Genomic DNA, 23385 nt, shown 5'->3' on the forward strand with positions numbered 1-23385 from the left:
ATCCATACGGAGGTCACGGTGGGGGAGGCAAACAGAAGTCGTTCTAATCTGTGTTTATGGATGGAGAGAGAGTCAAAGCAGAAGTGGTCCGGCTCTGTTTCTGGCAACAGAGACATGAGCTGATTCTGGCTGGAGGTGTGGGAGGCAGAGGTAGAGGTGATCCTGGAGTCTTGGTGTCCGGCCAAAGGAGGAGGGTCCTGGTTTATGACTGACAAGTGGCAGGAGCTCTCCACACCTCGAGAACCCTTCCTATTAGCACTTCCATCACCTTCCCCATCGCAGAATGTCCCCAATAGTCGAGCTCCCGGAGCTGACTTGGCCTGAGAAAGTGCAGACAGGGGCTTCTCGGGTTTAGCCAGTGTTCAGGACTGCGGCCTCCTGTGCATTCATTCACACCATGTTTTTCCTTAACCAATTCTGCACACACAGCCTTCTGCCCTCTTCCAGCGCCCCACCACCCGCCTCCCCTCGGGGCTCCTGGAACCCAGGGTGACGCTGTTGGCAGCCCTGGCTTTAAGAAGTTCCCGGCCGAGCTCCGCCTCGCCGGCAGCCGGCTCCACCCTAAGCCTAAGTCCCAGGCGGCCACCGGCTCCTCCCAGCGCTGAGAACTACAAGTCCCGCCGTCCCTCGCGCGCGCTCTCCCGCCTCTCCCTTGCCCCCCAAAGGCGTCGCCGGTGAGTCGGCCAAGAGTGCCTCCCATTGGTCTCTCCACCTTGTCAGTCATCTGGTATTGAGGGGCGGGTCTGAGGTGGAGATCCGGATCCGGAGCGGCTGAAAGGCGGAAGTGGAGGCCGGAGCCTGGGACACCGCCGGGGGGAGAGGAGCGGAGCCTGTCCGAGCCCCGGCCCCAAGTAACGCCGCCGCCCCGGAGACGCCGTGAGTGTGCCTGTCCCGGGGCCTAGTGTCTCGCTCGCGTTGAGGCCGTTCGGGGCAACACTTCCTCCCGCCCAACCCCGGCTTAGGGGGATACTGACCCCTCCCCCGACCCGTAGCCCCCTCTTCAGGGGCTCCCCAGGCGTCGGGCCAAAGGGGGGGCCCTCCTTTCCTTCCCTTACCTGCCCTTTATGAGCCTTGGGAAGCCGCCAGGGTTCTCCTCTGGCCTGTCCAGTCCAGTTGTGGGAGGCAGAGACCACAGATTCTGCTCTCTCTGCTCCCAGAACTGGAGGAATCTTTGCTAGGTGTGAAGGAGTCGGTCTTCCTTCTCTATAGAGGCGGCGAGGAGTGCTGTCTGTCGCCGTTTTCCTCGCACCCCCCCCCCCCAACCGTCCCACAAAAACAGTTGTCTCCTCCAGCCCTAGAGAAATTTTATCTCGATTTCCTGGGGCGGGGTGGGGGCGGAGGGGTCCTGGGTGAGAGCCTTCCACACACACAGACTCCCACAACTCCTCACTTCCTCTCTTTCCTCAAGCCCAGGGAGCCAGCCAGGATCCCAGCAGGATTTAAAGTCTAGGCCACTTTTTAGGAATGAGCTGTTGCCTCCTTATCTTGCCCCCTCCACCCCAACTCTGTCCTCTGGTTATGTTGTTCTCTAGTTGTGCTCTCTGAGTGTATCTATCTCTCTTCCTGCCTCTGAAAAATTTAGCTGAGGTTTGCTTAATCCTAGCTACAGATCACAGATCATGGTGGATCTGCCCATTCATTATCTTCTCTCTCCCCTCCTCTCCCCCTCCCCCTTGCTCCAGGCTCAGCCCTGTCCTCCCAGAGCACGTGAGTGGTTTCCAAGCTGCTTCAGAGGGACTGCTCCTCCTGGGACTGCTGTCTGCTGGTCTTTAGGGAATAGGGGAAAGACCAGAAATAAGGACTGTGGAAGTGAAGGGTCCTGGCCTATCTCATTCCCACTCTCAGACACACATACCCCTCTCCTTGATCAACAGGTCTCTGCCACTTCTAGTCCCAGGGCCTCTCTCCAGTCCCTTCCGGGAGGCTTGAACAGATTATAGATTACAGAGAAGTGAATTGAGACCACAGTGGCACCTCTGGGTTCTTAATGTGTTAATTTTTGTAGCCCAAGGAATTCTCATGTATGCTGGAAAGTGCTGACATCCGCCCCGCCCGCGCCCCCTGCCCCCCCTCCAGCCTTTCCAAGAGGCAGCCTGTGCTGACATCTGATCCTTGTCTGTTGCTTGGGACTTAGGTGTGTGAAATGGCTGTTGTCTCAGACCAGGTTCGCAGGTTTTGTTATGTGGCCAAAGTACAGGCCAGAGACTATACCTTAATGAGAGTAGCCTGACTCTTTGAGGCCATGACTGACCCTTGCTATCTACAGCCAAGGGAGGGAGGAGAGGCCATGCAGCCTTTGGGAATTTCAGTAGCTCTTCAGTGTTTCGGGCCATCTTTACTGTCCTTACAGGTGCTAAACATTTTTTGTCTTGGGATCTTTTTGACTTCTTGTGGACAGTCACCAGGGTCCAACTCCTACAAACTTTTGAGCTAGACCTGGGTTGTACTCATTTCATTTTTTATTGGACAACAAGAAAGCCTACCTTATTAGGATCAGTGGTTGGATCACAAGCTCTCTATCTGTGTGGTCTTCTTTGGAAAGTCGTTGGAGACTTCTGCGGCCAGCTTAGTTTCTCTAATCTGGTCAGCCTGTGCCTCTGAGGGACAGACCAGAGAAGCCTCTCTGCTCACTGGCCACTGGTCTCTGACCAGACTTACCTCCTCGGTAGTGGGCTGTGGTTTCTGGAACTCTTTGGGAGTCCCAGGATGAGGCTGCCAGCCTTCTGAGGGGACCGTCTTTGTCTGGACATGCTCTCCCAGCTAGGATTCTAAAACAGGTTTTTTGAAGGAGAAGCTCTTGTTTTCAGAGAGACATGGAAGGCATCATTGCCCCGGTAGTTAGGTAGTTAGGCTGCCACTTCTGGCATCCAGAGATTGTAGAGTCCAAGCAGAGCTCTGATGTTACTTGGCAGAAAGAGGGAGGGCTCTGTGTGAGACAGAAGCCTCTCCTCTCTTGCCTCTTCCAACTAGTTGGCCTTTTCCTGCCTTCATACAACAGAGAGGTGGTAACAACTGATTTTTAGAAATCACTTTAAAGTTGCAGTTTTTTTCTTTTAAAGATTGTATTTATTCATGAGAGGCGGGGCAGGGTGGGGGAGGCAGAGACAGGGAGAAGCAGGCTCCCCTCAGAGCAGAGAGCCTGGTGTGGGACTCTATGCCAGGACCCCGGGATCACGACCTGAGCCAAGGCAGAGGCTGAACCTGACTGACCCACCTGGGCAGCCAAAGTTGCAGTTTTTTCACACATGTTTCTCACAGGAAACAATATTATATTTTCACACCTGTTCCTCACAAGAGTCCTGGGAGATAGTGGGATTTGTATCTCCGTTTTAGAGATGAGGCTGAAGGAATTTAAGTAGCTAGCCTTAGATCATCCAGTTAGAAAGTGGTGGAGTTGAGGTTTGGGATTTGGGATTTGATGTGCCTCATCTTCCCTAAGAGTGGTCCCTTCTTGGGTCTGTTTAAGGAATGAGCATGCAAAGTGAGCAAGCAGAGGCCCCAGTGCAGAGACCCTTAAGCATCCCTCATCCTTGATGCCCCTCTGCTTCCATTTACTTCCCCACCCCCACTCTGTCCTGCCATCATCCTGGATCCCCATCTCCTCTGCCTCTGGGGACCATGGCAGTTAGGAGTCCCAGCTCAGTACTCTTCAGGGCCTGACAATTGGCTGACATCTGTACCATTAATTTCTGGGAACCTGAAAGCCATGATGGGTAGAAAATGAAAGTAAAAGTGACTGGACTCAGGGGTCTCTCTGGGCAGGGTTATGGGTAATGGGAGCCAGCAGAGGCGGCTTCTGCTTCACCCTCTTCATTCCCCCTTGGGGCTGCCTGCTGCTTGCAGGTGGGAAGACTGTGGCTCTCCACCAGGAGCTCCTTTCACTAGAATTTACATGGAAACAGCGAGGTCATACATTTAAATTAAACCCCACAACACAGGTACTTTTTAGAGAGAGCTTTCTTGCTCTGACCTTGCCCAGTAAACAGGTGGTATGGTTTAGAGTCAGCCAGAGCCCAGTTGTCATCTGGACTCTCCCACTTAGCAGTTGCAGGGCCTTGGACTTGTTACTTGACCTTGTTGAGCCTCTGTTTCTTCCAGTAAAATGGGGAAAGAAAGTATTTTGCAGAATTGGAAACAGAGGGTAAAGGAGCTAGTCCAGGCCCTAGCATGGGCTAGATAGACACAAATAGTAATTTTGTGGATTGGTGGGGTTGTGAAGGTGCATTATAATTCATCCCTAGGATTCTGATTCAGCATTTGTACCAGGTGTTGCTGTGACACTTGGTGCGCTTTGCTTGATGATTTCACATGTTGTCTCAGCTCATAGATATCGATCAGAGTTGCTGTGGGTTGTATTCCCATTTTACAGAAGAGAATGCTAAGACCTTGACTGCTTCTCCCACTGGGGTTCTCGGACCCTGCTGGGGTCATGTGTGGTGGATACTCAGAGCCACAGACTAAGAGAGGCCTTTGAGTCTCCTAGGCACTTCCGTCTTCATTTTAAACATTTTTGTATTAAAATGGTTCTGGATCTATTACAGATTAGAATGCAAAGTTTGCAGAATCTAAGCTAAGACAAGAAACTCAAAGACAATATTTTGGTTGTGGCAGGCTGCTTTGTGTTTTGCATTCCCCCACCCTGACTTTAGTCAGGGGGACTTTTGTTGGGGCTATTTGAAAGGCAGTGCTTCAGGTAGGATTTATAAACTGGGATGGCACCAAGGTCAGGTGCTTTTGGGAGCCATGGCAGAGGAGAATTGAAATACTTGTTTTTTGTTTTTGTTTCTGTTTGTTTTTTTTTTTTTTTTTTGAATTGGAATATTTCTTAAGTTCTCTGTGAATAGCTTGGTATTTTGAGAGAGTAGTTTTCAAATTAAAGATCCCTGTCTCCTGTATATACGAACAATAATACAAGTAAAAAGTGCAACTTTTTGAGCTTTGCTTACAAGTACCTGTGTGCCAGATAGTCTCCTCAGCCCTTCACATGTACTGATTCCCTAAGCCTCAGGACAACCCCAGGAGACTGTGTTTAAACCCGGTACTGTGTTTAATCCCCCTGTTACAATGGGGGAACTCGTGGGGGAACTCTGGCAGTCAGGGTCAGAATCCAGTCTGTGCTCAAATCCCCATGCAGCACAGAGCCTCTTGTCCCACATCTGAGCTCTGTGTTCTTCCCTTCACCTGGAGGGCTCTTCTCCCCTTCACCAGCCTGGGGTTTCACCTGTCTAGAAGCTGCATCTCCAGATTTTGCTGTCAAAGTGCAGTTGGAACATCACTTCTTCTGTGAAGCCTTCCCTTCCCCCCAAGTTGGCCAAGGGCTTCTCTCCTCCCTGCAGTTGCCTCTCCACACCCCTTGTCTAGTGCATGAGTCCTGTAGGGGTGTAGATCATGTCCTGTTTGGTCCATGCATGGTCTCCAGCATGGAAGGGAGGACTGGTTGTTAAAGGAAAGGGCAGACATTCATAGGTGGCCTTGAAGCATAGGGCTGTCCACATCTTTGAACACAAATTTTCTGAGCTCAGTGTAGATCTGGTGAACCCGAGAGTCACATCCATCTGATCCCAAAGCCCAGGCCATATCATTAGCCCATCCTCCAGCAAGTTGCTCATAAACAGGAGACTAAGCAAGTGAATGGGATGAATGTTACAGTGCAGATGACACAGAGGTGGGGACAGGTCACAAACTAAATTTTCAGAGGGTAGCGATCTCCCAATCTCCAGTCTTTCCAGTGAAGAGTTTTGTAGGGAGGGCACCTGGGTGGCCCAGTTGGTTAAGAGTCTGCCTTTAGCTTGGGTTGGGATTTGGGATTGAGCCCCATGGAGAACGAGCTCCCTGCTTAGTGGGGAGTCTGTTTCTCCCTCTCCCTTTGCCCCGCCCCCATACTTGTGCGCATGCTGTCTCTGAAATAAAATCTTTTTTTTAAAAAAAGCGTTTCGGGGATCCCTGGGTGGCACAGTGGTTTAGCGCCTGCCTTTGGCCCAAGGCGCGATCCTGGAGACCCGGGATCAAATCCCACGTCGGGCTCCCAGTGCATGGAGCCTGCTTCTCCCTCTGCCTATGTCTCTGCCTCTCTCTCTCTCTTTCTGTGTGACTATCATAAATAAATAAAAATTAAAAGGGGGGGGGGTTTCGTAGGGAAAGGTGGGCATGGTTTTGGCCATCCACAGTTCTTTTGGCCACGTTCTACAGCAGGTGTATCTGGTAGCTGGGATTCTGTGGCTTCTCGTGGTCAGGCAGCACTGATGCCAGGCCAGGACTTAGGGAGGATCATTGGGAGTGACTTTAACTCTGATCCAGGAGTGCTGCTTTGCACATCTGCATAGGCTCTTTCTTAAAAGAAGGAAGTCTTTTCTTTTTTTAATATTTATTTATTCACTGAAGACACACACACACAGAGGCAGAGACACAGGCAGAAGGAGAAGCAGGCTCCCCGCTAGGAGCCCAATGTAGGACTCGATCCCAGATTCCAGGATCAGGACCTCAGCCCAAGGCAGACACTCAACCGCTGAGCCATCCAAGCATCCCCAAAAGAAGGAAGTCTTAAGAAAGTGGCTCCAGTAGCTGTGTGGACCAGTAGTGGCGAGAGCAGCCTTGCCCGTGTAACCTACTGGCATGGCCTTTAAACTCCCAGGCCCCGTGCCATGTGGAATGTAACTCCTCAGAACTATTGGTATGGCTCCTGCCACCTTTCTTCGCCACACGCCCCTCCGCACAGCTCCATGTAGAGTTAACTTGTCTTGGGAACATGAGTTTATGGTCACTGGAGTCGTTGGATCTCATTTTGTCACAAGATAAACCACTGCCTTTTTTTTTTTTTAAATAAACTTTTATTTCAGAATAGTTTTAGAACAAGGGCAAAGCTAGTACAGTTTTCTTGCCTGCCCACTGTCCACCATTATTGTACATTTGTCAACATGAACGCACCAATTTGGATACATAATTATTCATTAAAAGTCCATACCTTATTCAGATTTCCTTACCTTTTTCTGTTCCAAGATCCCATCCAGATACCACATGGCATTTAGTTGTCATAGGTCCTAAGGCTCTTCTTGGCTAAGACGGTTTCTTAGACTTTATTTTTATTGTTGTTGTTTTTTAATTTTAATTTTTAAATTTTTCTTTTAAAGATTTTATTCATGAGGGACACAGAGAGAGGCAGAGACATAGGCAGAGGGAGAAGCAGGCTTCCCACAGGGAGCCCCACATGGGTCTCTGTGATCACGCCCTGAGCCAAAGTCAGGCACTCAACCGCGGAGCCACCCAGGTGCCCCAGACTTTCTTTGTTTTTGATGAGCTTGACCATTTTGGGAATACTGGTTGGGTATTTTTTGGTGTGTTTTTCAGTCGGGATTTATCTCATGTTTTTTCACAGTGACACTGGGGTTATGAGTTTTGGGAAGGCACTTCACCTGTGTGAAGTGCCACTCTCATTACATATCAAGGGCACATACAGTTCACGTGACTTACCCTGTTGATGTCAGTCTCAGTCACCTGGCTGAGATGACATTGTTGATCAGGTTTCTCCCCTATGAAGTTCCTCTCCCCTCCCCTTTCCATGCCTCCTCTTTGGAAGGAAGTCATTCAATTCAGTGCAGCACACTTTTGAGGAGTGGGGGAGTCAGCATCCCACTGAGGGGAGCATGTCTACATGAATTATTTGGAATTCTTGAACAGGAGAGATCTATGTTGTCCCTCATTTCCTTTTTCTTCATTTATTTATGACAGCAGGAGCTTATGAATAATTTCTTTTCTGCTTGAGTTTATCATCTAGTACTACTTTGTTTTATTGTTCAGATTGTTCCAGGTCTGCTCACTGGGAGCTCAGTTGGCTCCTGTTGGCCCACCTCTATTTCATTTTTGCGAACATTTCCTAACTTATTGGCACTGCAGGTGCTCCAGGTCCACCTTGCCTATCTCCTGCCCTGGTCCTAGAACTGGTTGTCTCTCCAAGACCACTGCTTTCTTAGCAACCATTTTCCCTAAGTATATTGATACGGAGCTGTGTGGATGGGTTCTGGTTGTGCCTCCTCCTGCTGGTTAGTTGCCAAAGACACCAGAGTTAGACAAGGTGGAGATACCCCTAGGAAATGTGTGTGTGTGTGGGGGGTGGGGGGGCTGGCAGGTGATCTCCAGTAGCAGGGGCATTGCTTCTCGACTCACCCATTCATACTTCTCATAACCCTGCCTGATTCTTGGCCTGATCCACAAATGGTCAGATGTGATGTTTACTCTGGAGTTGACTATCCAATTGGGGATGGGATACATAATCATTCCCCTACTTCAGCTGCTAAGTTTTCCAGCCAAACCTTCCAGGACTCTGGGTCTCATAAGAGAGTCCATGTGTTCCAGGCCAGTGTTCTTTTACTGCTATTCAAAAACAGATCTCCCCTACAGGAGGGTTTGTGGCTCTAGGCAGGCCCAGGGCAGGCTGTCACTTGGAGCTGTGATCCTGAATCATTGAATAGTTTAAATCCTTCTGTTGTACTGTCAGCCCTATGAAGACTTGTAACTTGAACCCTTCTGGAAACACTAACTTGGGATCTTAACTGGAGTTGGTTTACAAGCCTCTAGTCTTCTATTCATAGCTGCATGTGTGTCCCCTTCAGGTGGCTCTGTCAGAGCATCCCAGGTGTGGGGGAGGGTGTGGGTGGCCTTCGTCACCCTGGCTGCTCTCCTAGTCATCACATTGCTCTCTGAGCTGCTCAGAGGTTGTGGTGATTAATGATGCCAATTTCCAAACCTCTAGCATTTCCAGCCTGTTTCTTTAAAAGGAACTCTGGTTTCTTTGTCAGCTGTCCTGGTCCTGTCCCCTCCCCCTCTCCACAACTGAACTACTTCTTCTCTTTTCCTGAAAGAGGCTTTGAAATGGAAGGAAGGGCTTTTGGGCCTTCAGATGCTTTCTCCTGTGGGGCTTTTTCTTTTTTTTAAGGGGTTATGGTTTACCTGGTTGAGGGTTCAACTCTGCTGATTCTTCTGGATAGTGGTGGTCTTCCCTCCATTCTTGTGGCTTTGGAAGCCAGTCTCCAGAGAACACAGGGTTATGGTTATTGACTGGACACAGGACATCAAGGGTGAGCTGGTCCTTTTTCTAGGACATTGTTGAAAGTCGTTGTCTTAGTCTATTCTAGCTGCCATACCAAAATGCCATAGGCTGGATGGCCTATAAATGGGAGATTTATTTCTTACAGTTCTTGAGGCTGGAAGTTCAAGATCACAGGGGCAGCCAGCATGGTCAGGTTCTAGTGAAAGCCCTCTTCCAGGCTGACTTCTTATTGGGTCCTCACATGGCAGGAGGGGAAAGGGAGCTCTCTGGAGCCTCTTTTTTTTTTTTTATTTTTTTTTATTTATTTATGATAGGCACACAATGAGAGAGAGAGAGAGGCAGAGACACAAGCAGGCTCCATGCACTGGGAGCCCGACGTGGGATTCGATCCCAGATCTCCAGGATCGCGCCCTGGGCCAAAGGCAGGCGCCAAAACGCTGCACCACCCAGGGAGCCTCTTTTAAAAGGGCCCTAATCCCAGTCATGAGTGCGCTGCCGCCGCTGCCCTCGTGGCCTGATCACCTCCCCAAAGACCCCCACCTTCAGATACCATCACGTTGGGATTAGGATTTCAGCATACGAATTGAGTGTGGGGAGGGACACAGACATTCAGGCTATAGCAGTTGTCCTGTTAAGCTTTCTCTCCAGATGAGGAGCATTGAAGAATGGGGCCCAGGGAGACCATAAGCAGAAGGAATGTATGAATAGTGGAGGAACATATACTGATTGAGGAGTGACGTCTTTGTAGGGACTTCCAGGGGCAGGGGCTTCCCTGCTGCAGCAGCATTTACTGAGTGCTCCCTTGGAGCTAGGCCCTCTGCTGAGTCTTACACATTGTGCTTTGGTCTCCAGGCTCCTGAGAGCAGCCCTGGTCCCTCAGATCTCATAGGGGGAACTTTGACCTTGTTTCTTGTTCATTGGGCAGCCTCTGACCACGGTGTATGTGGTGTCTGAGCAAGAGGAATTCGGTTTGCTGGTGTCTGATACCTGATTCTCTTTTCCCTGTTTACCTCTCAAACACAACCTCTGCCCTCTTCTCTCTGTTTAGGAGCTAAGGGTAGTGAATTAAATTGGCTTTCTTTGTTTTTTTTTTTTTTTTTTTTTTTGTGTGTGTGTGTGTGTTGTTTTGTTTTGTTTTAAAGACAGGAAGGGTTAGTGAGGGGTGTCAGTTGCACTTGTTGGTGTGAGTAGCTGGATGAACAGGTGTTGCTGATGACCCTGACATTCAGCAGAGGTTCTTGGCATCTTTCTGGGACTGGGCAGCAGCCGAAGTGACAGCTGTCCCCGCTAGTGCTCTTGGCCCCTGCAGAGCCAGAGGGGAAGATGGGCCCTGCATTGCTGAGATGCCAGTTAGAACTGTCCTAAGTTAATAGTATAGTAACTACAGGAACCGGAACCAACACAGGGTAGTTGTGAGGCTTGAGGGTCAGCAGGGACCCCATGTCTGTCCTCACCAGCTTTCATGTTACCTGTGCTCCATCCTGGGGCCACAGCAGGTGTGGGCGGTGCTAGGACGGAATCTGGGCCTCAGCTGGCTCTCTGGCAGGGACAGGTGAAGAGCTGGGTGGTGGGGTGTGAGCCATCACTCCACCTCAGTCTTATCCCCACCATGCCGTGTAGTTAGTTGTATGTGGATTTGTGTTGCAGAAGGTTCTAGACTTCACATCCTTCTCACCGAGCTCTTACTTGAGGCTTCTTACAGAGCTGCCCTGGTTGGGGCCAGGGAATCTGCAGCAGCCTTGCTGACTGGGGTGTGCTGAGTCAGAGACTGGGCCCTCTGAGGGAGAGTAGTCCCTTAGGAACGTCACTCTGAGTGCCTAGGGCCCCCGGTACCTCTTTAGAATCAGGAGGCATAACGAGCCTTGTCTGGCTGCAGCCGCGGGCAGGCGGTCCCATCTGTTGGCCTTCCTCGCGAACCTGCTGCCCGTGACTCCCGGGGCTCTTCAGTGGATAGTACGGGCAGCCCACACTGACCAAGCTGTGTCAGCAGATACGTGATGTACCCCCCTTCTCACCAGCAGTCTTCCTCCCCGTGGGCGCAAGGACTGGAGGTTTCCATCCTCCGCCTGAAAGTTAGCGCTGAGTTGGCTTCTGTCAGCCTCTCGGGGGCCGTCTGTTGTGGAGAGCCGAGAAGGCAGTGAAGCTCAGGGAAGACTCTCGGGGTGTGCTTGCTGGGGCAGGGCTCCTGGAGGCTGAGAGTCTGGCCCTCAGAGGTCTCTTCTTCCTAGGTCGGCTTGGCCTCTTTCTGCCCAGGGGAAAGGGCTCTAGAGCCCCAGCTTCTGCCTGGTCATGTGCGTTTAGGGTTTAAGTGTCCTGGAGCCCCTGCACACTGTGAGTGTGAGCCCCCTTCTGGGAGTGTGGGTGCTTTGGTGGTGTCAGCTGCCAGGGCCTCCCAGGGCCCCTGCTGTAGTGGGGAAGCCCAGGCAGTCAGCCCCAGAGGAGTGTTCTCATTGAAAGGGGAGTAAGACGAAAGGGAGTTGGATGGGCCAGGGCAGATTCAGGGGTCTGTTGCAGTGGGAGGGGAGCCAGCTAACTCAGAGCCCCCCTCTGGGCTGATTTACCTCCCTCTTCCCCAGAAAGGGAGTCCTCTTCCTGTGGAAACACAGCATCTCCTTCCATTCCTGCTGCCAGCTCTCCTAATCCCAAAGCCCCTACTTATCAGTGGGATGAGGGGCCTCACATACCCCATCAGCATTCTCCCCAGATCTCAGCCAGGCTTTTAAGCTTCTGGCTTCTAGGGCCAAGATTCCTCTGTTATACTCCAGGTGGGACACAGGTCCTCTGTGTTGCAGTCCCACAGTCCTGGTTACACAAGAAGACGCCCCTCTCTTTGATTCCATCCCCCAGTCTGTACCCCTAAGCCCTTTGTCCTCGGCACAGACTCTCTGGACAGGTTGGAGAGTGCAGAGCACCACTGTTGTAACCTTTCTCCTCACTAAAAAGACATAAATGTCACCTCTTTCTGTTATAAAGCTTGAAACAACTTTAACATTCTTCAGCCCACAGTTAAGTACAAATATATTTTTAGTAAGTGTGTGGCAGTTCTATTTGTATTGAATCCTATTTGCTTGAGCCTATTAGATGGGTACCTTTGTTCTGTCTCGGCCCTATTTATTTTTTTACTTATTTATGTAAACGCACCCAACGTGGGGCTCAAACTCATGACCTTGAGGTCAGGAGTCCAGTCCGAAGGCCTTTGACTGAGCCAGCTGGGGGCCTCTCTCTTGGCCCTCTTCTAATTCAGGCATCATCTTTTTGATTATCTCTATTGTCCTGAATTATACTGTTAAACTGTTATATTACAGAGGAGACAGAAGGTATCATATATAGGAGAGTTGGATTGGTTTCATGTTGTTTGTAAGCTTTAATTTCTCAGTGTTGTATGTAAAATTCTATACCAGGAACATTCCTTACCTCTTTATTGACATGCAACTCATATGTTGTAAGACCTACACATCTCATTTTGGACTGCTTGATGGATTTCTACATTTGTGTATATATATGTGTCTACCTCCCACATCAGGGTGATAGGATTTTTCCACAAGCCGTATGCTCTGCAACCCTACATAGAAGGTGGCAGCCCCTCTTATTTTTATTGGCTGTAATAACACTGTCAATATTCTTGGGTTTTTTATCAGTGATGGAGGAGCTCTGCTAGAATTGTGAGTCCTGGGCTTGGGCTCTGCCACCACCTGGCTGTGACTCTGGGCAGGCCACTCACCTCACCTTCATCTCCTCTGTATTTGGAAAGAAGAGGATTAGGTCTTCAAGGACTTTGTGCTTTGATAACCAGTGAGTCAAAATTAGTTAGGCCTTCAGTGGTATAATAAACCTGTCATTTGTCGGAGCCTTACCTTCAGCCTCGTATTGTGTTGTACACACTATGTATTGTTTTATTTAACCTTTACAACAACCCCATGCGATCAGTATTAAACAATGCCGTTTTATAGATAAGAAACTGAAGCTGACAGCAGTCGCTTGTCTGACTTGGCCAAGGTCACTCAGCTAATAAATGGTGGAGCCAGGCTTTTCTCAAAACTCAGTTCAGTCTCCCAAGTCCTAACCTGCCAGTCATGCTGGGGAAGGGTGAGTGGGTATCTCATGTGGGTCATGGCTTGTGTTGCTTCAGATTTTTCTTCCCTCTGGGTGTACAACCAGCCAGAGGCCTGGCTAGTGCTGCTGTGAGTCTGCCCTCTGGGCCTGTACGCTGGTGGTGGTGATTTTCCCTTTGGGAAAAGTTGTATTATTGAGCCTATGGGTAAATCATCTTCCCAGCTGATGCGAGCTTTTTAATGTCTTCCATCTTCACCTTTGAACCTAATTACCTCTCCTGCTGTGCCCCACTGTTTGATTCTCTTTAAGCTAACAAATCGCTTCTGCTCTCATCTTTTCCTGCCCAGCTCTTGTGGTGTTAAATATTCAGGAATGCTTCATCTAGAGTAGAGTATAGGTGAAGAGTCACTGGCCAAAAGCACCTTGAGGGGGCCCTAGGTGGGATGGGGTCACTTGGTTCCTCCTCCCCTCCAAGGGCTAACTTTGAGTGAGCCCTTCTCTCTCTGGTCAACAGAATCTGATTGGTTTCCCTAATCAGCTCACTATCCAGACTGTGCCAGGACTGTCAGCTAGAGGAAGTCTCTGAAGCAAACAGGAAGCACGAGAGACACCCATCAGCTGGAATTGCTCACCCTTTTACCAGGAAGGACAAAAAGTATGAAGTGGGTGACTTCATGGTTAGAGAAGAGACATTTCTAGGGGGGTTAGGGTGAGGAACAAAAGTCCAGCAGCTTCTGGTGTCTTGAAGTCTTCAGTTGTTGAGTGAAGCCAGGAATCAGCCCCCACTCCAAATCTGATCCACCTATATTGTCCATGGGGCTAATCTGTGGGTGCCTTACTGTCTCTTGCATTCCTTCATCAGTTGTAGCTCTTATATTTGAATCTGCTGCCTAGAATCACGGGGAGGGGGTGGGGAACTTAACATTTTTTGGACTCCACTTTTAGAGATTTTAATTCAGTTGGCCAGGGTTATTTTTCTAAATGCCCTGGGTGATTCTGATTTAAAAAAAAAAAAAAAAGTTTGGTACCCACTTACCCATAATGTCCAGAGCAGAGAAAAACCAAAGTAAGGAAGAGCAGTGTTTTACTGTTTCTCTCTCTCTCTTGCCCTCGGCCCCAAGGCGTATGCCCAGGGCGTATATGTTTCGGAGCTTGGGTCCCTTTGCCCTTTCATGAGCATTGTTGGGGAAAGTGTAAGGCGCCCCCGCCCCCAGTCCTTGACAATCTCTCCCATTTCCTGTGAAGATAATGAGACTGGGGAGAGTGCTTGTCCTCCATGGCCTCTGAACAAACTAAGGTCGAGGTTTGGAGAATGAGGGGAGCAGGTCATGTCAAAGAGAGTCTTGTCATGAGTCTAAAGTTCTGCCTGTTTTAGCAGCTTCATGAAAATATCCAGGAGGAAATCCATCCTACTTGTGTGTTTTTCCTGGTGTTAGAGAAGCTGATTTAAAAAAATAAAATCTTTGGCCCATCCATCTTATAAGAAACTCTGACTACAACTTTGGTTCTTAAAGAGAATTTGGTTTTTGTCTGAAAGAAGACTTTTGCTGTGGTACTTTTGGTTACAATTCTATCACCTGACTATACCCATGGATAATTCTTTCCGCTGTTCCAGAGGATTCCCTTCCCCAGCTGGCAGACCAGCTCAGTGCATGAATTCACCTTTGCTACCTGCTGGAGTGCATCCTCAGTTTCCCAATCTTGGGAGGGGAGGGCAGAAAGCTTCCTGGGGCTCTGCATGTGGCCTTCGCCTATCTTAAAGCACCCTCTTGTCTTCATGTGCCCTTTGGGGCAAAATCAGGTTCAACATCTTTGTTCATGTGATCCCCAGGTGGGACTAGGAAAACCACAAGGTAATGCAGGCCATAAAAAGTGCCACGTGTGTCTGCTCAGGTATCTCTGGAAGGCAGGACCAACATCCAGGCAGAACATGTCACCAGCCAGTGTGTGCCAGGCAAAGCACCTACAACACTCTTAAAAAAAAAAATACAGGAGTGCCTGGGTGGCTTGGTCGGTTAGGCGTCCGACTGTTGATTTTGGCTTGGACCATGATCTCAGGGTCATGGGATTGAGCCCCACATCAGGCTCCCCACTCAGTGGGGAGTCTGCTTCTCTCCCTCTGCCCCTCCCCCTGCTTGCTGTCTCTTACTCTTTCTCTCTAAAATAATCTTTTTAAAAAATGTTTTTAAAAAATACAGATACCAGGCCCTCCTCCAGATCTTCATCAGAACCTCTAGGGGCTGGCTGCACAGGTGATTTTAATGTGCAGACAAGATCAGGAACCACTGGATAAGAGCTGTCTTTCCTTCTGGCTTGTTAAAAATACCAGGTTCTGTCTGGGAAGGTTTGGAAACCCACTGATTCGTTAGGGACAAGACTTAGATGTTATCTCTGTGTTTCTTGATTCTTGGGTGCTGGTTACTGCCCACTCCGGTAGCCCTTAGCCCCATTTGCTTTGGTTTTGTTGGAATCAGGGACATCACCTTCTCTCCGTACTCCTTCATACCTCCTTCTGCAGTGTCCCAGCCACACTCTGGCCCAGCCAAGATGATGTGTCACATGGATTTGTGGTAATAACCAACTTGTAATTCCACTGTGGTTTCCTCTGCTGCTGTGGCCCTGCCTGGCCCTGGGAGGCTCCTCCCATTGTTGGAAGTACTCAGGGCCTGCAAGATCCCTGTGACTGTCAGCTAGAGCCACACCTTGCAGGCCAGCAAAGCTGCTGCCACAAAAGCAGGGTCTCATTCACCAGCCACCAGAAACAAAACACAGGGTGAGCATTGTCTCCAGCATTCTTCCCAAGGCAGGGAGATGGGCAGGAGAAGAGCAGGGGGATAAAGGAGCACACAGGCAGCCTGCGTCCTGCTCTGTCTTCTATATGTTGGATGGCCTTGAGCAGGACATGTAACACCTGAGTGTCAAGCTACTTATCTGAAAAAAATGGGAGATTGTTTTAAAGCTTAAGGGAGATAATCGTTGTGCAATCATTCAGTAAATGCTGGCTGTCTCTGGAAATGACTTCCTTGGTGAGCACTCTGAATTCCCAGTATGTAAGTAGGCCTTGTGAAGAAGGCTCTCAAGCCAGAAGCACTTGGGGCGCCTGGATGGCTCAGTCAGTTAAAGGGGCTGGCTCTTGGTTTTGGCTCAGGTAGTGATCTCAGGGTCCTGGGATCAAACCCTGAATTAGGCTTCTCGCTCAGTGGGGAGTCTGCTTGTGAATTTTCTTTCTGTCCCCTGCGCCTCCCCCCATGTGTGTGGGCATATGCTTGCTTGCCCTCACTCTCTCAAATAAATAAATAAATCTTAAAAAGAAAATAAAAAGAAGAAGCCAAAAACACAGACTCTGCTTCAAAGGGCCATAGGGTCTTGTAAACATCAGTGACTGGGGTGAAAAGAGAAAGCCGTAAAATATGGTAGAACTAGCATTATTTGTCCCTCATCAAAATCCCTCCTGTATATAGTGCCTTCCTATATTCTTGGGGAAGAGGTGGCTCCCATTTCAAACCTCTTTTCCTTTGGCGCAGTCCAGAAAGGAAACTGTTGTTCCTGGCTAGTGAATCATTCTTCCTGAAGCTCACTTTTTAAATGAGTTGCCAGGAGGACGGGGATGTGAAAAAGGATTTCAGATTGAACAAAGCAAGCCCTTTGCTGTCAGCTTCTTGCGTGAGCATAGCCCATCGCTTCCCACAGATCTATCCTTCTCTTCATTCACGCCCCCGTCCTCTGACTGTGGGGTAATGCACTCCCCTTGCTCAGGGGGCAGGTCAAGGCTAGACTCAGGATCTGTTCTGAAGACCCCTCCTGTGTTGACTCCATTATGCTGAGGGCAGTTGAATCAGAACTTTTTCTTTCCAGCTTAGGTTCAGATGCTGTACAGATGCTCAGGACCAAATACCTACTCACAGTGGTTGTCTGTAAAACATTGTGTATACGTTTTGGTATTTTTTAATATGTATGTCTTCTAGAGGCTTCTGGAGATAGGGCTCCTCATCCTTCTTTGCGCCTCCAAAGCTATCACTAACAGTGACTAAGCTGTCGGTGCTGGAACACCAGCTGTTGGGGGTGCAGGTCTCCATGTCCCTTGTTTGTCTCTGCCCTCCCATACCTCCCCTGCTCTTTCTCTGCGTCACCCTCCGCCTCTGCCAGTAGAGAATGGAACTGAGGTCTCTGTTTTAAAAGAGAAATTTGGCAGCCGTTCTGCCTGCCAATGGAGCTCTCTGGCTTTGGCGTGTGTTTGCTTTTGTGTGTGTTTTGTGTTTTAATGTGCGTGAGACTTCTGGCCCATCACAAATGAGAGAGCTGGGGGAAGAGGTTCAGGATGGAGGATCGAAATGAGGCTTTGATCACAGTGTACAGTCCAGCCTCAGACTGAGAAAGTTGGTCAGTCTTTCTAGAGATGGCTGAAAAAAATAGCTATTTTGGGAACAACTCGTGCTGGCCAGGCCCTGGTCCCCAAGTGCCCACGAGGTTGGCCAAGCACCATGTCTGATGAGCTTTCTATCGGGACTCTCCATGCCCTGGTCAGCCTCACCACTTGCTCTGGCTTTGCACAGAGGAGGGTTTGTGATCTTAGCTACCGGACCACAGGGTCACTGTTCACCTAGACCGTAGCATCTTCCCAGGTGATTTTTTTTTTTGGTATCCTAAGGAACCTGTTAACTGTCACCAGGCTGCCAGATGCCCGTTGTTCTTGTGTGTGTGTGTGTGTGTGTGTGTGTGTTTAAAGATTTATTTTTATTTATTTATGATAGACATAGAGAGAGGCAGAGACACAGGCAGAGGGAGAAGCAGGCTCCCTGCCGGGAGCCCAACATGGGACTCGATCCCGGGACTCCAGGATCGTGCCCTGGGCCAAAGGCAAGCGCGAAACCACTGAGCCACCCAGGGATCCCCCCTGTGTGTGTTTAATGTGTATGCACATGGACATAATTGGGATTGGGAAGTATGTTTGCTCAGAACCAGAACCTAGAGTTGGAAGAGCACTTTTCACTGCTCAGATGACTGTAGAGCATATGGGTGTGTAGTACATCCTAGCTAGGGCTCTTTTAACTTCTGGGGTCAAGGGTGGGGGTCAGGAGTTGGCAGGAGGGGAGGTAGGTCCTCAGGGAGGGCAGAGGGAGAAACCTGTGATTTAAGAAGACTTCGCCATCTAGTAGTCGGGACTGACCAGTACTGGTGATCTCTCTTACAGTTGGAGGCCCCCCCTCCTCACTAAGTGCCTCTTCACACAGCGCCGGCCCCCGCCGCACGCTCACTGGTACCACTACAGCAGGACGGGCCATGGCGGGTCGGGGAGGTGCAGCGCGACCCAATGGACCAGCTGCTGGGAACAAGATCTGTCAATTCAAGCTGGTCCTGCTCGGGGAATCTGCAGTGGGCAAATCTAGCCTCGTCCTTCGCTTCGTCAAGGGACAGTTCCATGAGTACCAGGAGAGCACAATTGGAGGTGAGTGGGCACAAGGGAGTGGGGTGGCCTCAAGAATGCCAAAGAAATGCCTTGATTTTGAGGAGAAGGAAGCCGCCTGCCCAGGGAAGCTAAACATGCCTGGGGCGGCAGCACCTCTTCCTCACTTGGGCCCTGGATCTGAATCCAATAGCTAGTCTCCCTGCCAGAGCCCCAGCAGTCATCCGTTAATACTTAGCTCCTTGTCAAAAACTGGCTTCCTTTCCTAATTATGCCACTGGATTCTTAAGTGGCTTTGGCTACGACTTTTCCATTGACCTGGCCTCTGGGAAGGGAGAGGCTGGGTCTGAATCTCTGAGAGTCCTCACTGTGCCAGGCAGTGTGTCTACCCCTGGCCTCTCCTACTTTCCAGAATAGGGAAATGGCATGGTGAGTGGGCCAGCGTTTCTGAAGTCGACCTTTACCCTCGAGGTCAGAGCCTGTCATTGATTTTCTAGTGGTCAGCATTTAGCACGTAAGGGTCTGAACTCAGTCCCCTGCCTCAGTTGTCAGGACAAACTTTGAGGGGCCAGGGCCAACCTTGGGCTTGAGTCATCCTTTCTCTCCCCTCTTGGTAAGAGGTTTCCAGGCAGCTGGAAGCTAAATGGGTCGTGTCAGCAGTCTTCTGCTGCCTCCTCAGCACTCAAGTCAGGAGCTGGAGAGAGGGAAGTGAGGCAGTCCCCAGGCCCCTCATGGAGGTGGGGGGAGGGCAGACGGGGAGAGCTGGCTTCCACACAGGGCTCTCTGGAATCCTCTGTTGGGTCCCAGGGCTAGGGGGCTCCCACCTGCCTCCCAAAGGGGACTCCTCCCCCAAACCATATGCACAAGCACCACATGGTCCTTTGTCTCCTCGGGCCAAAGATAGGGTCACTGTTCCCTGAAGGTCGAACCACAGGGTAGCTAATCAGGAATGGGTCAAGGTCAGAGCTAGAGGTGGTAGCTAGCTGGCATGCCTAGAGGTGGCAGGGGCAGCTGGGAAGCCAGCCACCCAGCCTCCGCCTGGCAGTGGAACAGCGTGTACTTTCAGGCGTCCCCAGTGTAGCTAAGTGTGTGACAGTGTCCTCAGGAAACCGAAGGCCAGTAACACCCCTGGGCTGGAGCAAACTGAGGGACTGTGGAAGTTTCCAGCTGGACTGTTCTCTGTGAGGGGAGGGAGGAGGAGGAGGAAGAGGAAGAAGAGGAGGAATGGGTGGGCCCACCCTTCTGTGCTTGGAGTCTGTTTTCCCCTGGGTTCTGCCTCTCCTGCCCCTTGCCGCATTCCTCCTCAGAGGGTGCTCCTGAAGTGGTTCAAGTGCAGGCAGATTTCCCTTCTGCCCTTGCCAAGCACGAGTCTGTAAAGCCTGTGCAGCCCCCTTGCCCCGTTGACACATGACAGAAAAATATAAACTCCACTGACCCCGCTTGGGCCTGCTTCGGCTGCTGGGCTGGGGGCTTTTCTGGGCCCATCTCAGCAGAGGGCCTCTAAGTGCCAGGGCCCAGATACAGTACTGGAGATATGTGGGGGCAGCTTCTTGAGTTCCTTCCTGCCATATAACATCACCTTTCCTCTTGCAGCGGCCTTCCTCACACAGACGGTCTGTTTGGACGACACAACAGTCAAATTTGAGATCTGGGACACAGCTGGACAGGAGCGGTATCACAGCCTGGCCCCCATGTACTATCGGGGGGCCCAGGCTGCCATCGTGGTCTATGACATCACCAACACAGTAAAGATTTCCCCTTACTTCTTGACACTTTGTTCCTGGAATGGGTGTGGGCAGATTTCCTCTGTTTGGGGGTGTCTCACCAGACTCTTCAGGGCCGTGACATCTTAAACACCTTGGCTCTGCCAGTTTGGGCTTTTCTAGTGAGCGGCACTGGGCAGGATGCCTCCTCTGTCTGTTTGACATTCTGGCCTTGTCCCCCCAGGATACATTTGCACGGGCCAAGAACTGGGTGAAGGAGCTACAGAGGCAGGCCAGCCCCAACATCGTCATTGCACTCGCGGGGAACAAGGCAGACCTGGCCAGCAAGAGAGCCGTGGAATTCCAGGTGCGGGGGGGAAGAGGGGTGTGGGGTGAGGTGTTGCAGAGGGGAATGCGCAGGACTTGGCAGGGAGGAGTAAGCCAGCTCCACTTGCAGCTCAGCCTAGGCTGCTCAGGGGCTTTGCAAAGGGCCAAGCCTGGAGGCAGCAGGAGAGCTGTTATCTGCTATCCTCTTGTGACTTGAGCATAGCCCTTGAAGCAGTTGTCTCCCTCTCCTTGCTCTTTTTCATTGGTTGATGGCATGTGTATAAAACGCTTGCTGAAACCTCATTTTTTTGTGTTAACTGACTTTTTTTAATGAAACCTACTGAGAAAGAATTACTTTTATCCACTCAATATATGCACGAGTAATCATAGTACAAGAAGGTATATAGGATGAGATGTGAATCTCTAACCCAGAAACACAATCTCCCTTTCCCCAAGTTCATTAGTTTCTTGTTTTTTTTCTAGAAATATGCATATGTGTACAAATCCCTTTCCCATAAACCAGAGTGTGCATTTCTTACCAGGCCCTAACTGATTGGACTTCAAGGTTGTTTGCAGTAGCACTGCAGTCATCTACATACTTTTTGTGTTCTTTCCCAATGTGCAAGTGCATTTGTAGGATAACTCTCTAGAAGTATTTCCTAGCTTAGTGATTTTGAAGAGCAAGAAAGGCAGAATGGACCTGGGGAAGCCTGAGTGAAACATGTGCCAGTGTTTGTGAGTTGAAAGGTGCTGTGAAGTGGAGGCCTTGGGGTTATGGTGCAGGTGTCTGGGTGGGGGGCAGCCAGAGCAGAAGAGCCCTGGGCCTGAAAACCCCTGCATTGTCTCTGTTGTGTATAAAGGAACTGTGATGAGGGAAGATTTTAATCCTGGGCCCTGGCCCCTGCCAACTGTCATCATTTCCCTCCTACTCACTTTCTCACCTCCATCCAAATCAGGAAGCACAAGCCTATGCAGACGACAACAGTTTGCTGTTCATGGAGACATCCGCAAAGACTGCAATGAACGTGAATGAAATTTTCATGGCAATAGGTGAGTTGCTTGCGTCCCCTCCCTGACCAGGTCCTATCACTTGTCTGCTGTCTAGAGTATGTAGTAGGTCTGTAGGGTCCCTTCATCTGACTCTCAGATGGAGATAAGTCACCCCAGAAGTTTCCAAAGCCTGGGCCAAAGTCTCAACATTTCTTTCTTACCCTTTAGCTTATCACCCACCTAAAACCCTACATGACCTTCCCCGTAACCTACTTCTTAAGATTCTTAGGCTCATCTGGCTCTGTAGTGAGTCATCATGCCCAGGTTCAAATCCTTGTTTTACCACTTAACTCTGGTCCTGGACAGGTTTTTTTTTTTTTTAATTTTTATTTATTTATGATAGTCACAGAGAGAGAAATAGAGAGAGGCAGAGACATAGGCAGAGGGAGAAGCAGGCTCCATGCACAGGGAGCCTGATGTGGGATTTGATCCCGGGTCTCCAGGATCGTGCCCTGGGCCAAAGGCAGGCGCCAAACCGCTGCGCCACCCAGGGATCCCCTGGACAGGTTATTTAACCTCTCTTTCCCTCAGTTTCCTGAAACACTCAGTATGCACCTGGCACATAAAAGTGAAGTCCTCGATGGGTCCTTGTACATTGGGTGGTAAAAAGGCCAACTTCCACTCAAGTAGACTTGGAAGAGTATTGGGGTACCCCCACAAATGCATTTTCCCCCTCCTCTTCCAAACAGCTAAGAAACTTCCCAAGAATGAGCCCCAGAATGCAGCTGGTGCCCCGAGCCGGAACCGAGGGGTGGACCTCCAGGAGAACAGCCCAGCCAGCCGGAGCCAGTGCTGCAGCAACTGAGCCCCCCTTGCCTGCCCACTGCCCCCACCTCCTCCGCCGGCCCACCCGACTGGAATCCACTCTAACCAATCGCACTTAACGACTCGGGCTACCACTTGGGGGTGGGAGGGGCAGGGGAGGGGTCTGCCATGATTTCTCCTAGAATTCTGATCATAGGCCGGAGTGAATTATTCCACCCGCACCTTTCTGTACAAATACTAATTCAATTTTAAGTCTTAAGTCACTTTTTTAATATATATGATCTTCTGCTCTTCCCACTTCCAGCCCTTTCTACTGCTCTCCCACTCTTCCTTCGCTGGTAGTAGCCACGTGCCCTGTTCCCCCACCCCCCACTCTGTATGTGGGGAGGCAGGGGTTGGAGCAGTTACCCTTCTTTCCCTCTTGCTGATGAGCAGACTCAGCAAGAGCATCCATATCCTTACCATATTCGGAGTGGGCTTGGTCCTGGGTGGTGGGGCAGGCCCTAGGAGCGAGGGAAGGGAGAGGCAACTCTTCCCTCAGCTGGCTGTCATCACGCTGCAGCCCCCACTCACCCTCTGACTCACAGCTGGGACAGAAACCACAGCATCACCACAGCATTATTGTGACAGCCACCAACCCATTGCCCACAACCTGCCCCCCTCCCCCACCCCTGGTCACCCTGACCTCTGGCTCTGAGCCCTGTTCTGACCAAATCACGATGATGAGTATTTGGGGGTGGGTGGGTGGGTAAGGGGGGGGGAGTGGGAGGGGATGGAACCAACTTTTTCTGTATTTTGTATTGTATGTTTTCTTCAACATGTAACCAATCAGTATCTTGTCAATATAGTCAGCCGATCGATCGACCTCCTGCTTGTCTTCCTTGTCTTTCTCTGGCAGAGTTTATCAGACCATATCCGCTCTAGCTTACTTGAAGTTAATTTAAAATGAACCACTGCATCTTGTTGAACAATGGCTTCCCTCCCTCCCCCAAAGTGAGGGGTGCTAGTGGTTATGGTAACCAAGAGAAAGAGGCCCTTAC

General features: G+C 50.3%; 1 protein-coding gene and 1 long non-coding RNA gene across 2 annotated transcripts; one reads left to right on the plus strand and one right to left on the minus strand.

Annotated features, from left to right (window-relative positions):
- The first annotated feature begins 863 nt into the window (after positions 1 to 863).
- On the plus strand, positions 864 to 22394 carry RAB5C (RAB5C, member RAS oncogene family). Its single transcript, NM_001003261.2, is given in 6 exon segments — positions 864 to 876; positions 18288 to 18542; positions 20094 to 20245; positions 20448 to 20570; positions 21487 to 21580; positions 22270 to 22394. Coding segments are annotated over 5 exon segments (651 nt in total). The 5' UTR covers positions 864 to 876; positions 18288 to 18376; the 3' UTR covers positions 22386 to 22394.
- Positions 15190 to 20245, minus strand: LOC119873267. The gene is made up of 3 exons (XR_005364376.1): positions 19936 to 20245; positions 19080 to 19194; positions 15190 to 16027 (listed from the first exon to the last, which is right to left on the minus strand). It is a non-coding gene; the product is annotated as an uncharacterized LOC119873267 (long non-coding RNA).
- Positions 22395 to 23385: the final 991 nt, after the last annotated feature.

This window comes from Canis lupus, chromosome 9 (assembly GCF_011100685.1).
Source record: "Canis lupus familiaris isolate Mischka breed German Shepherd chromosome 9, alternate assembly UU_Cfam_GSD_1.0, whole genome shotgun sequence".
Taxonomy (NCBI): domain Eukaryota; kingdom Metazoa; phylum Chordata; class Mammalia; order Carnivora; family Canidae; genus Canis; species Canis lupus.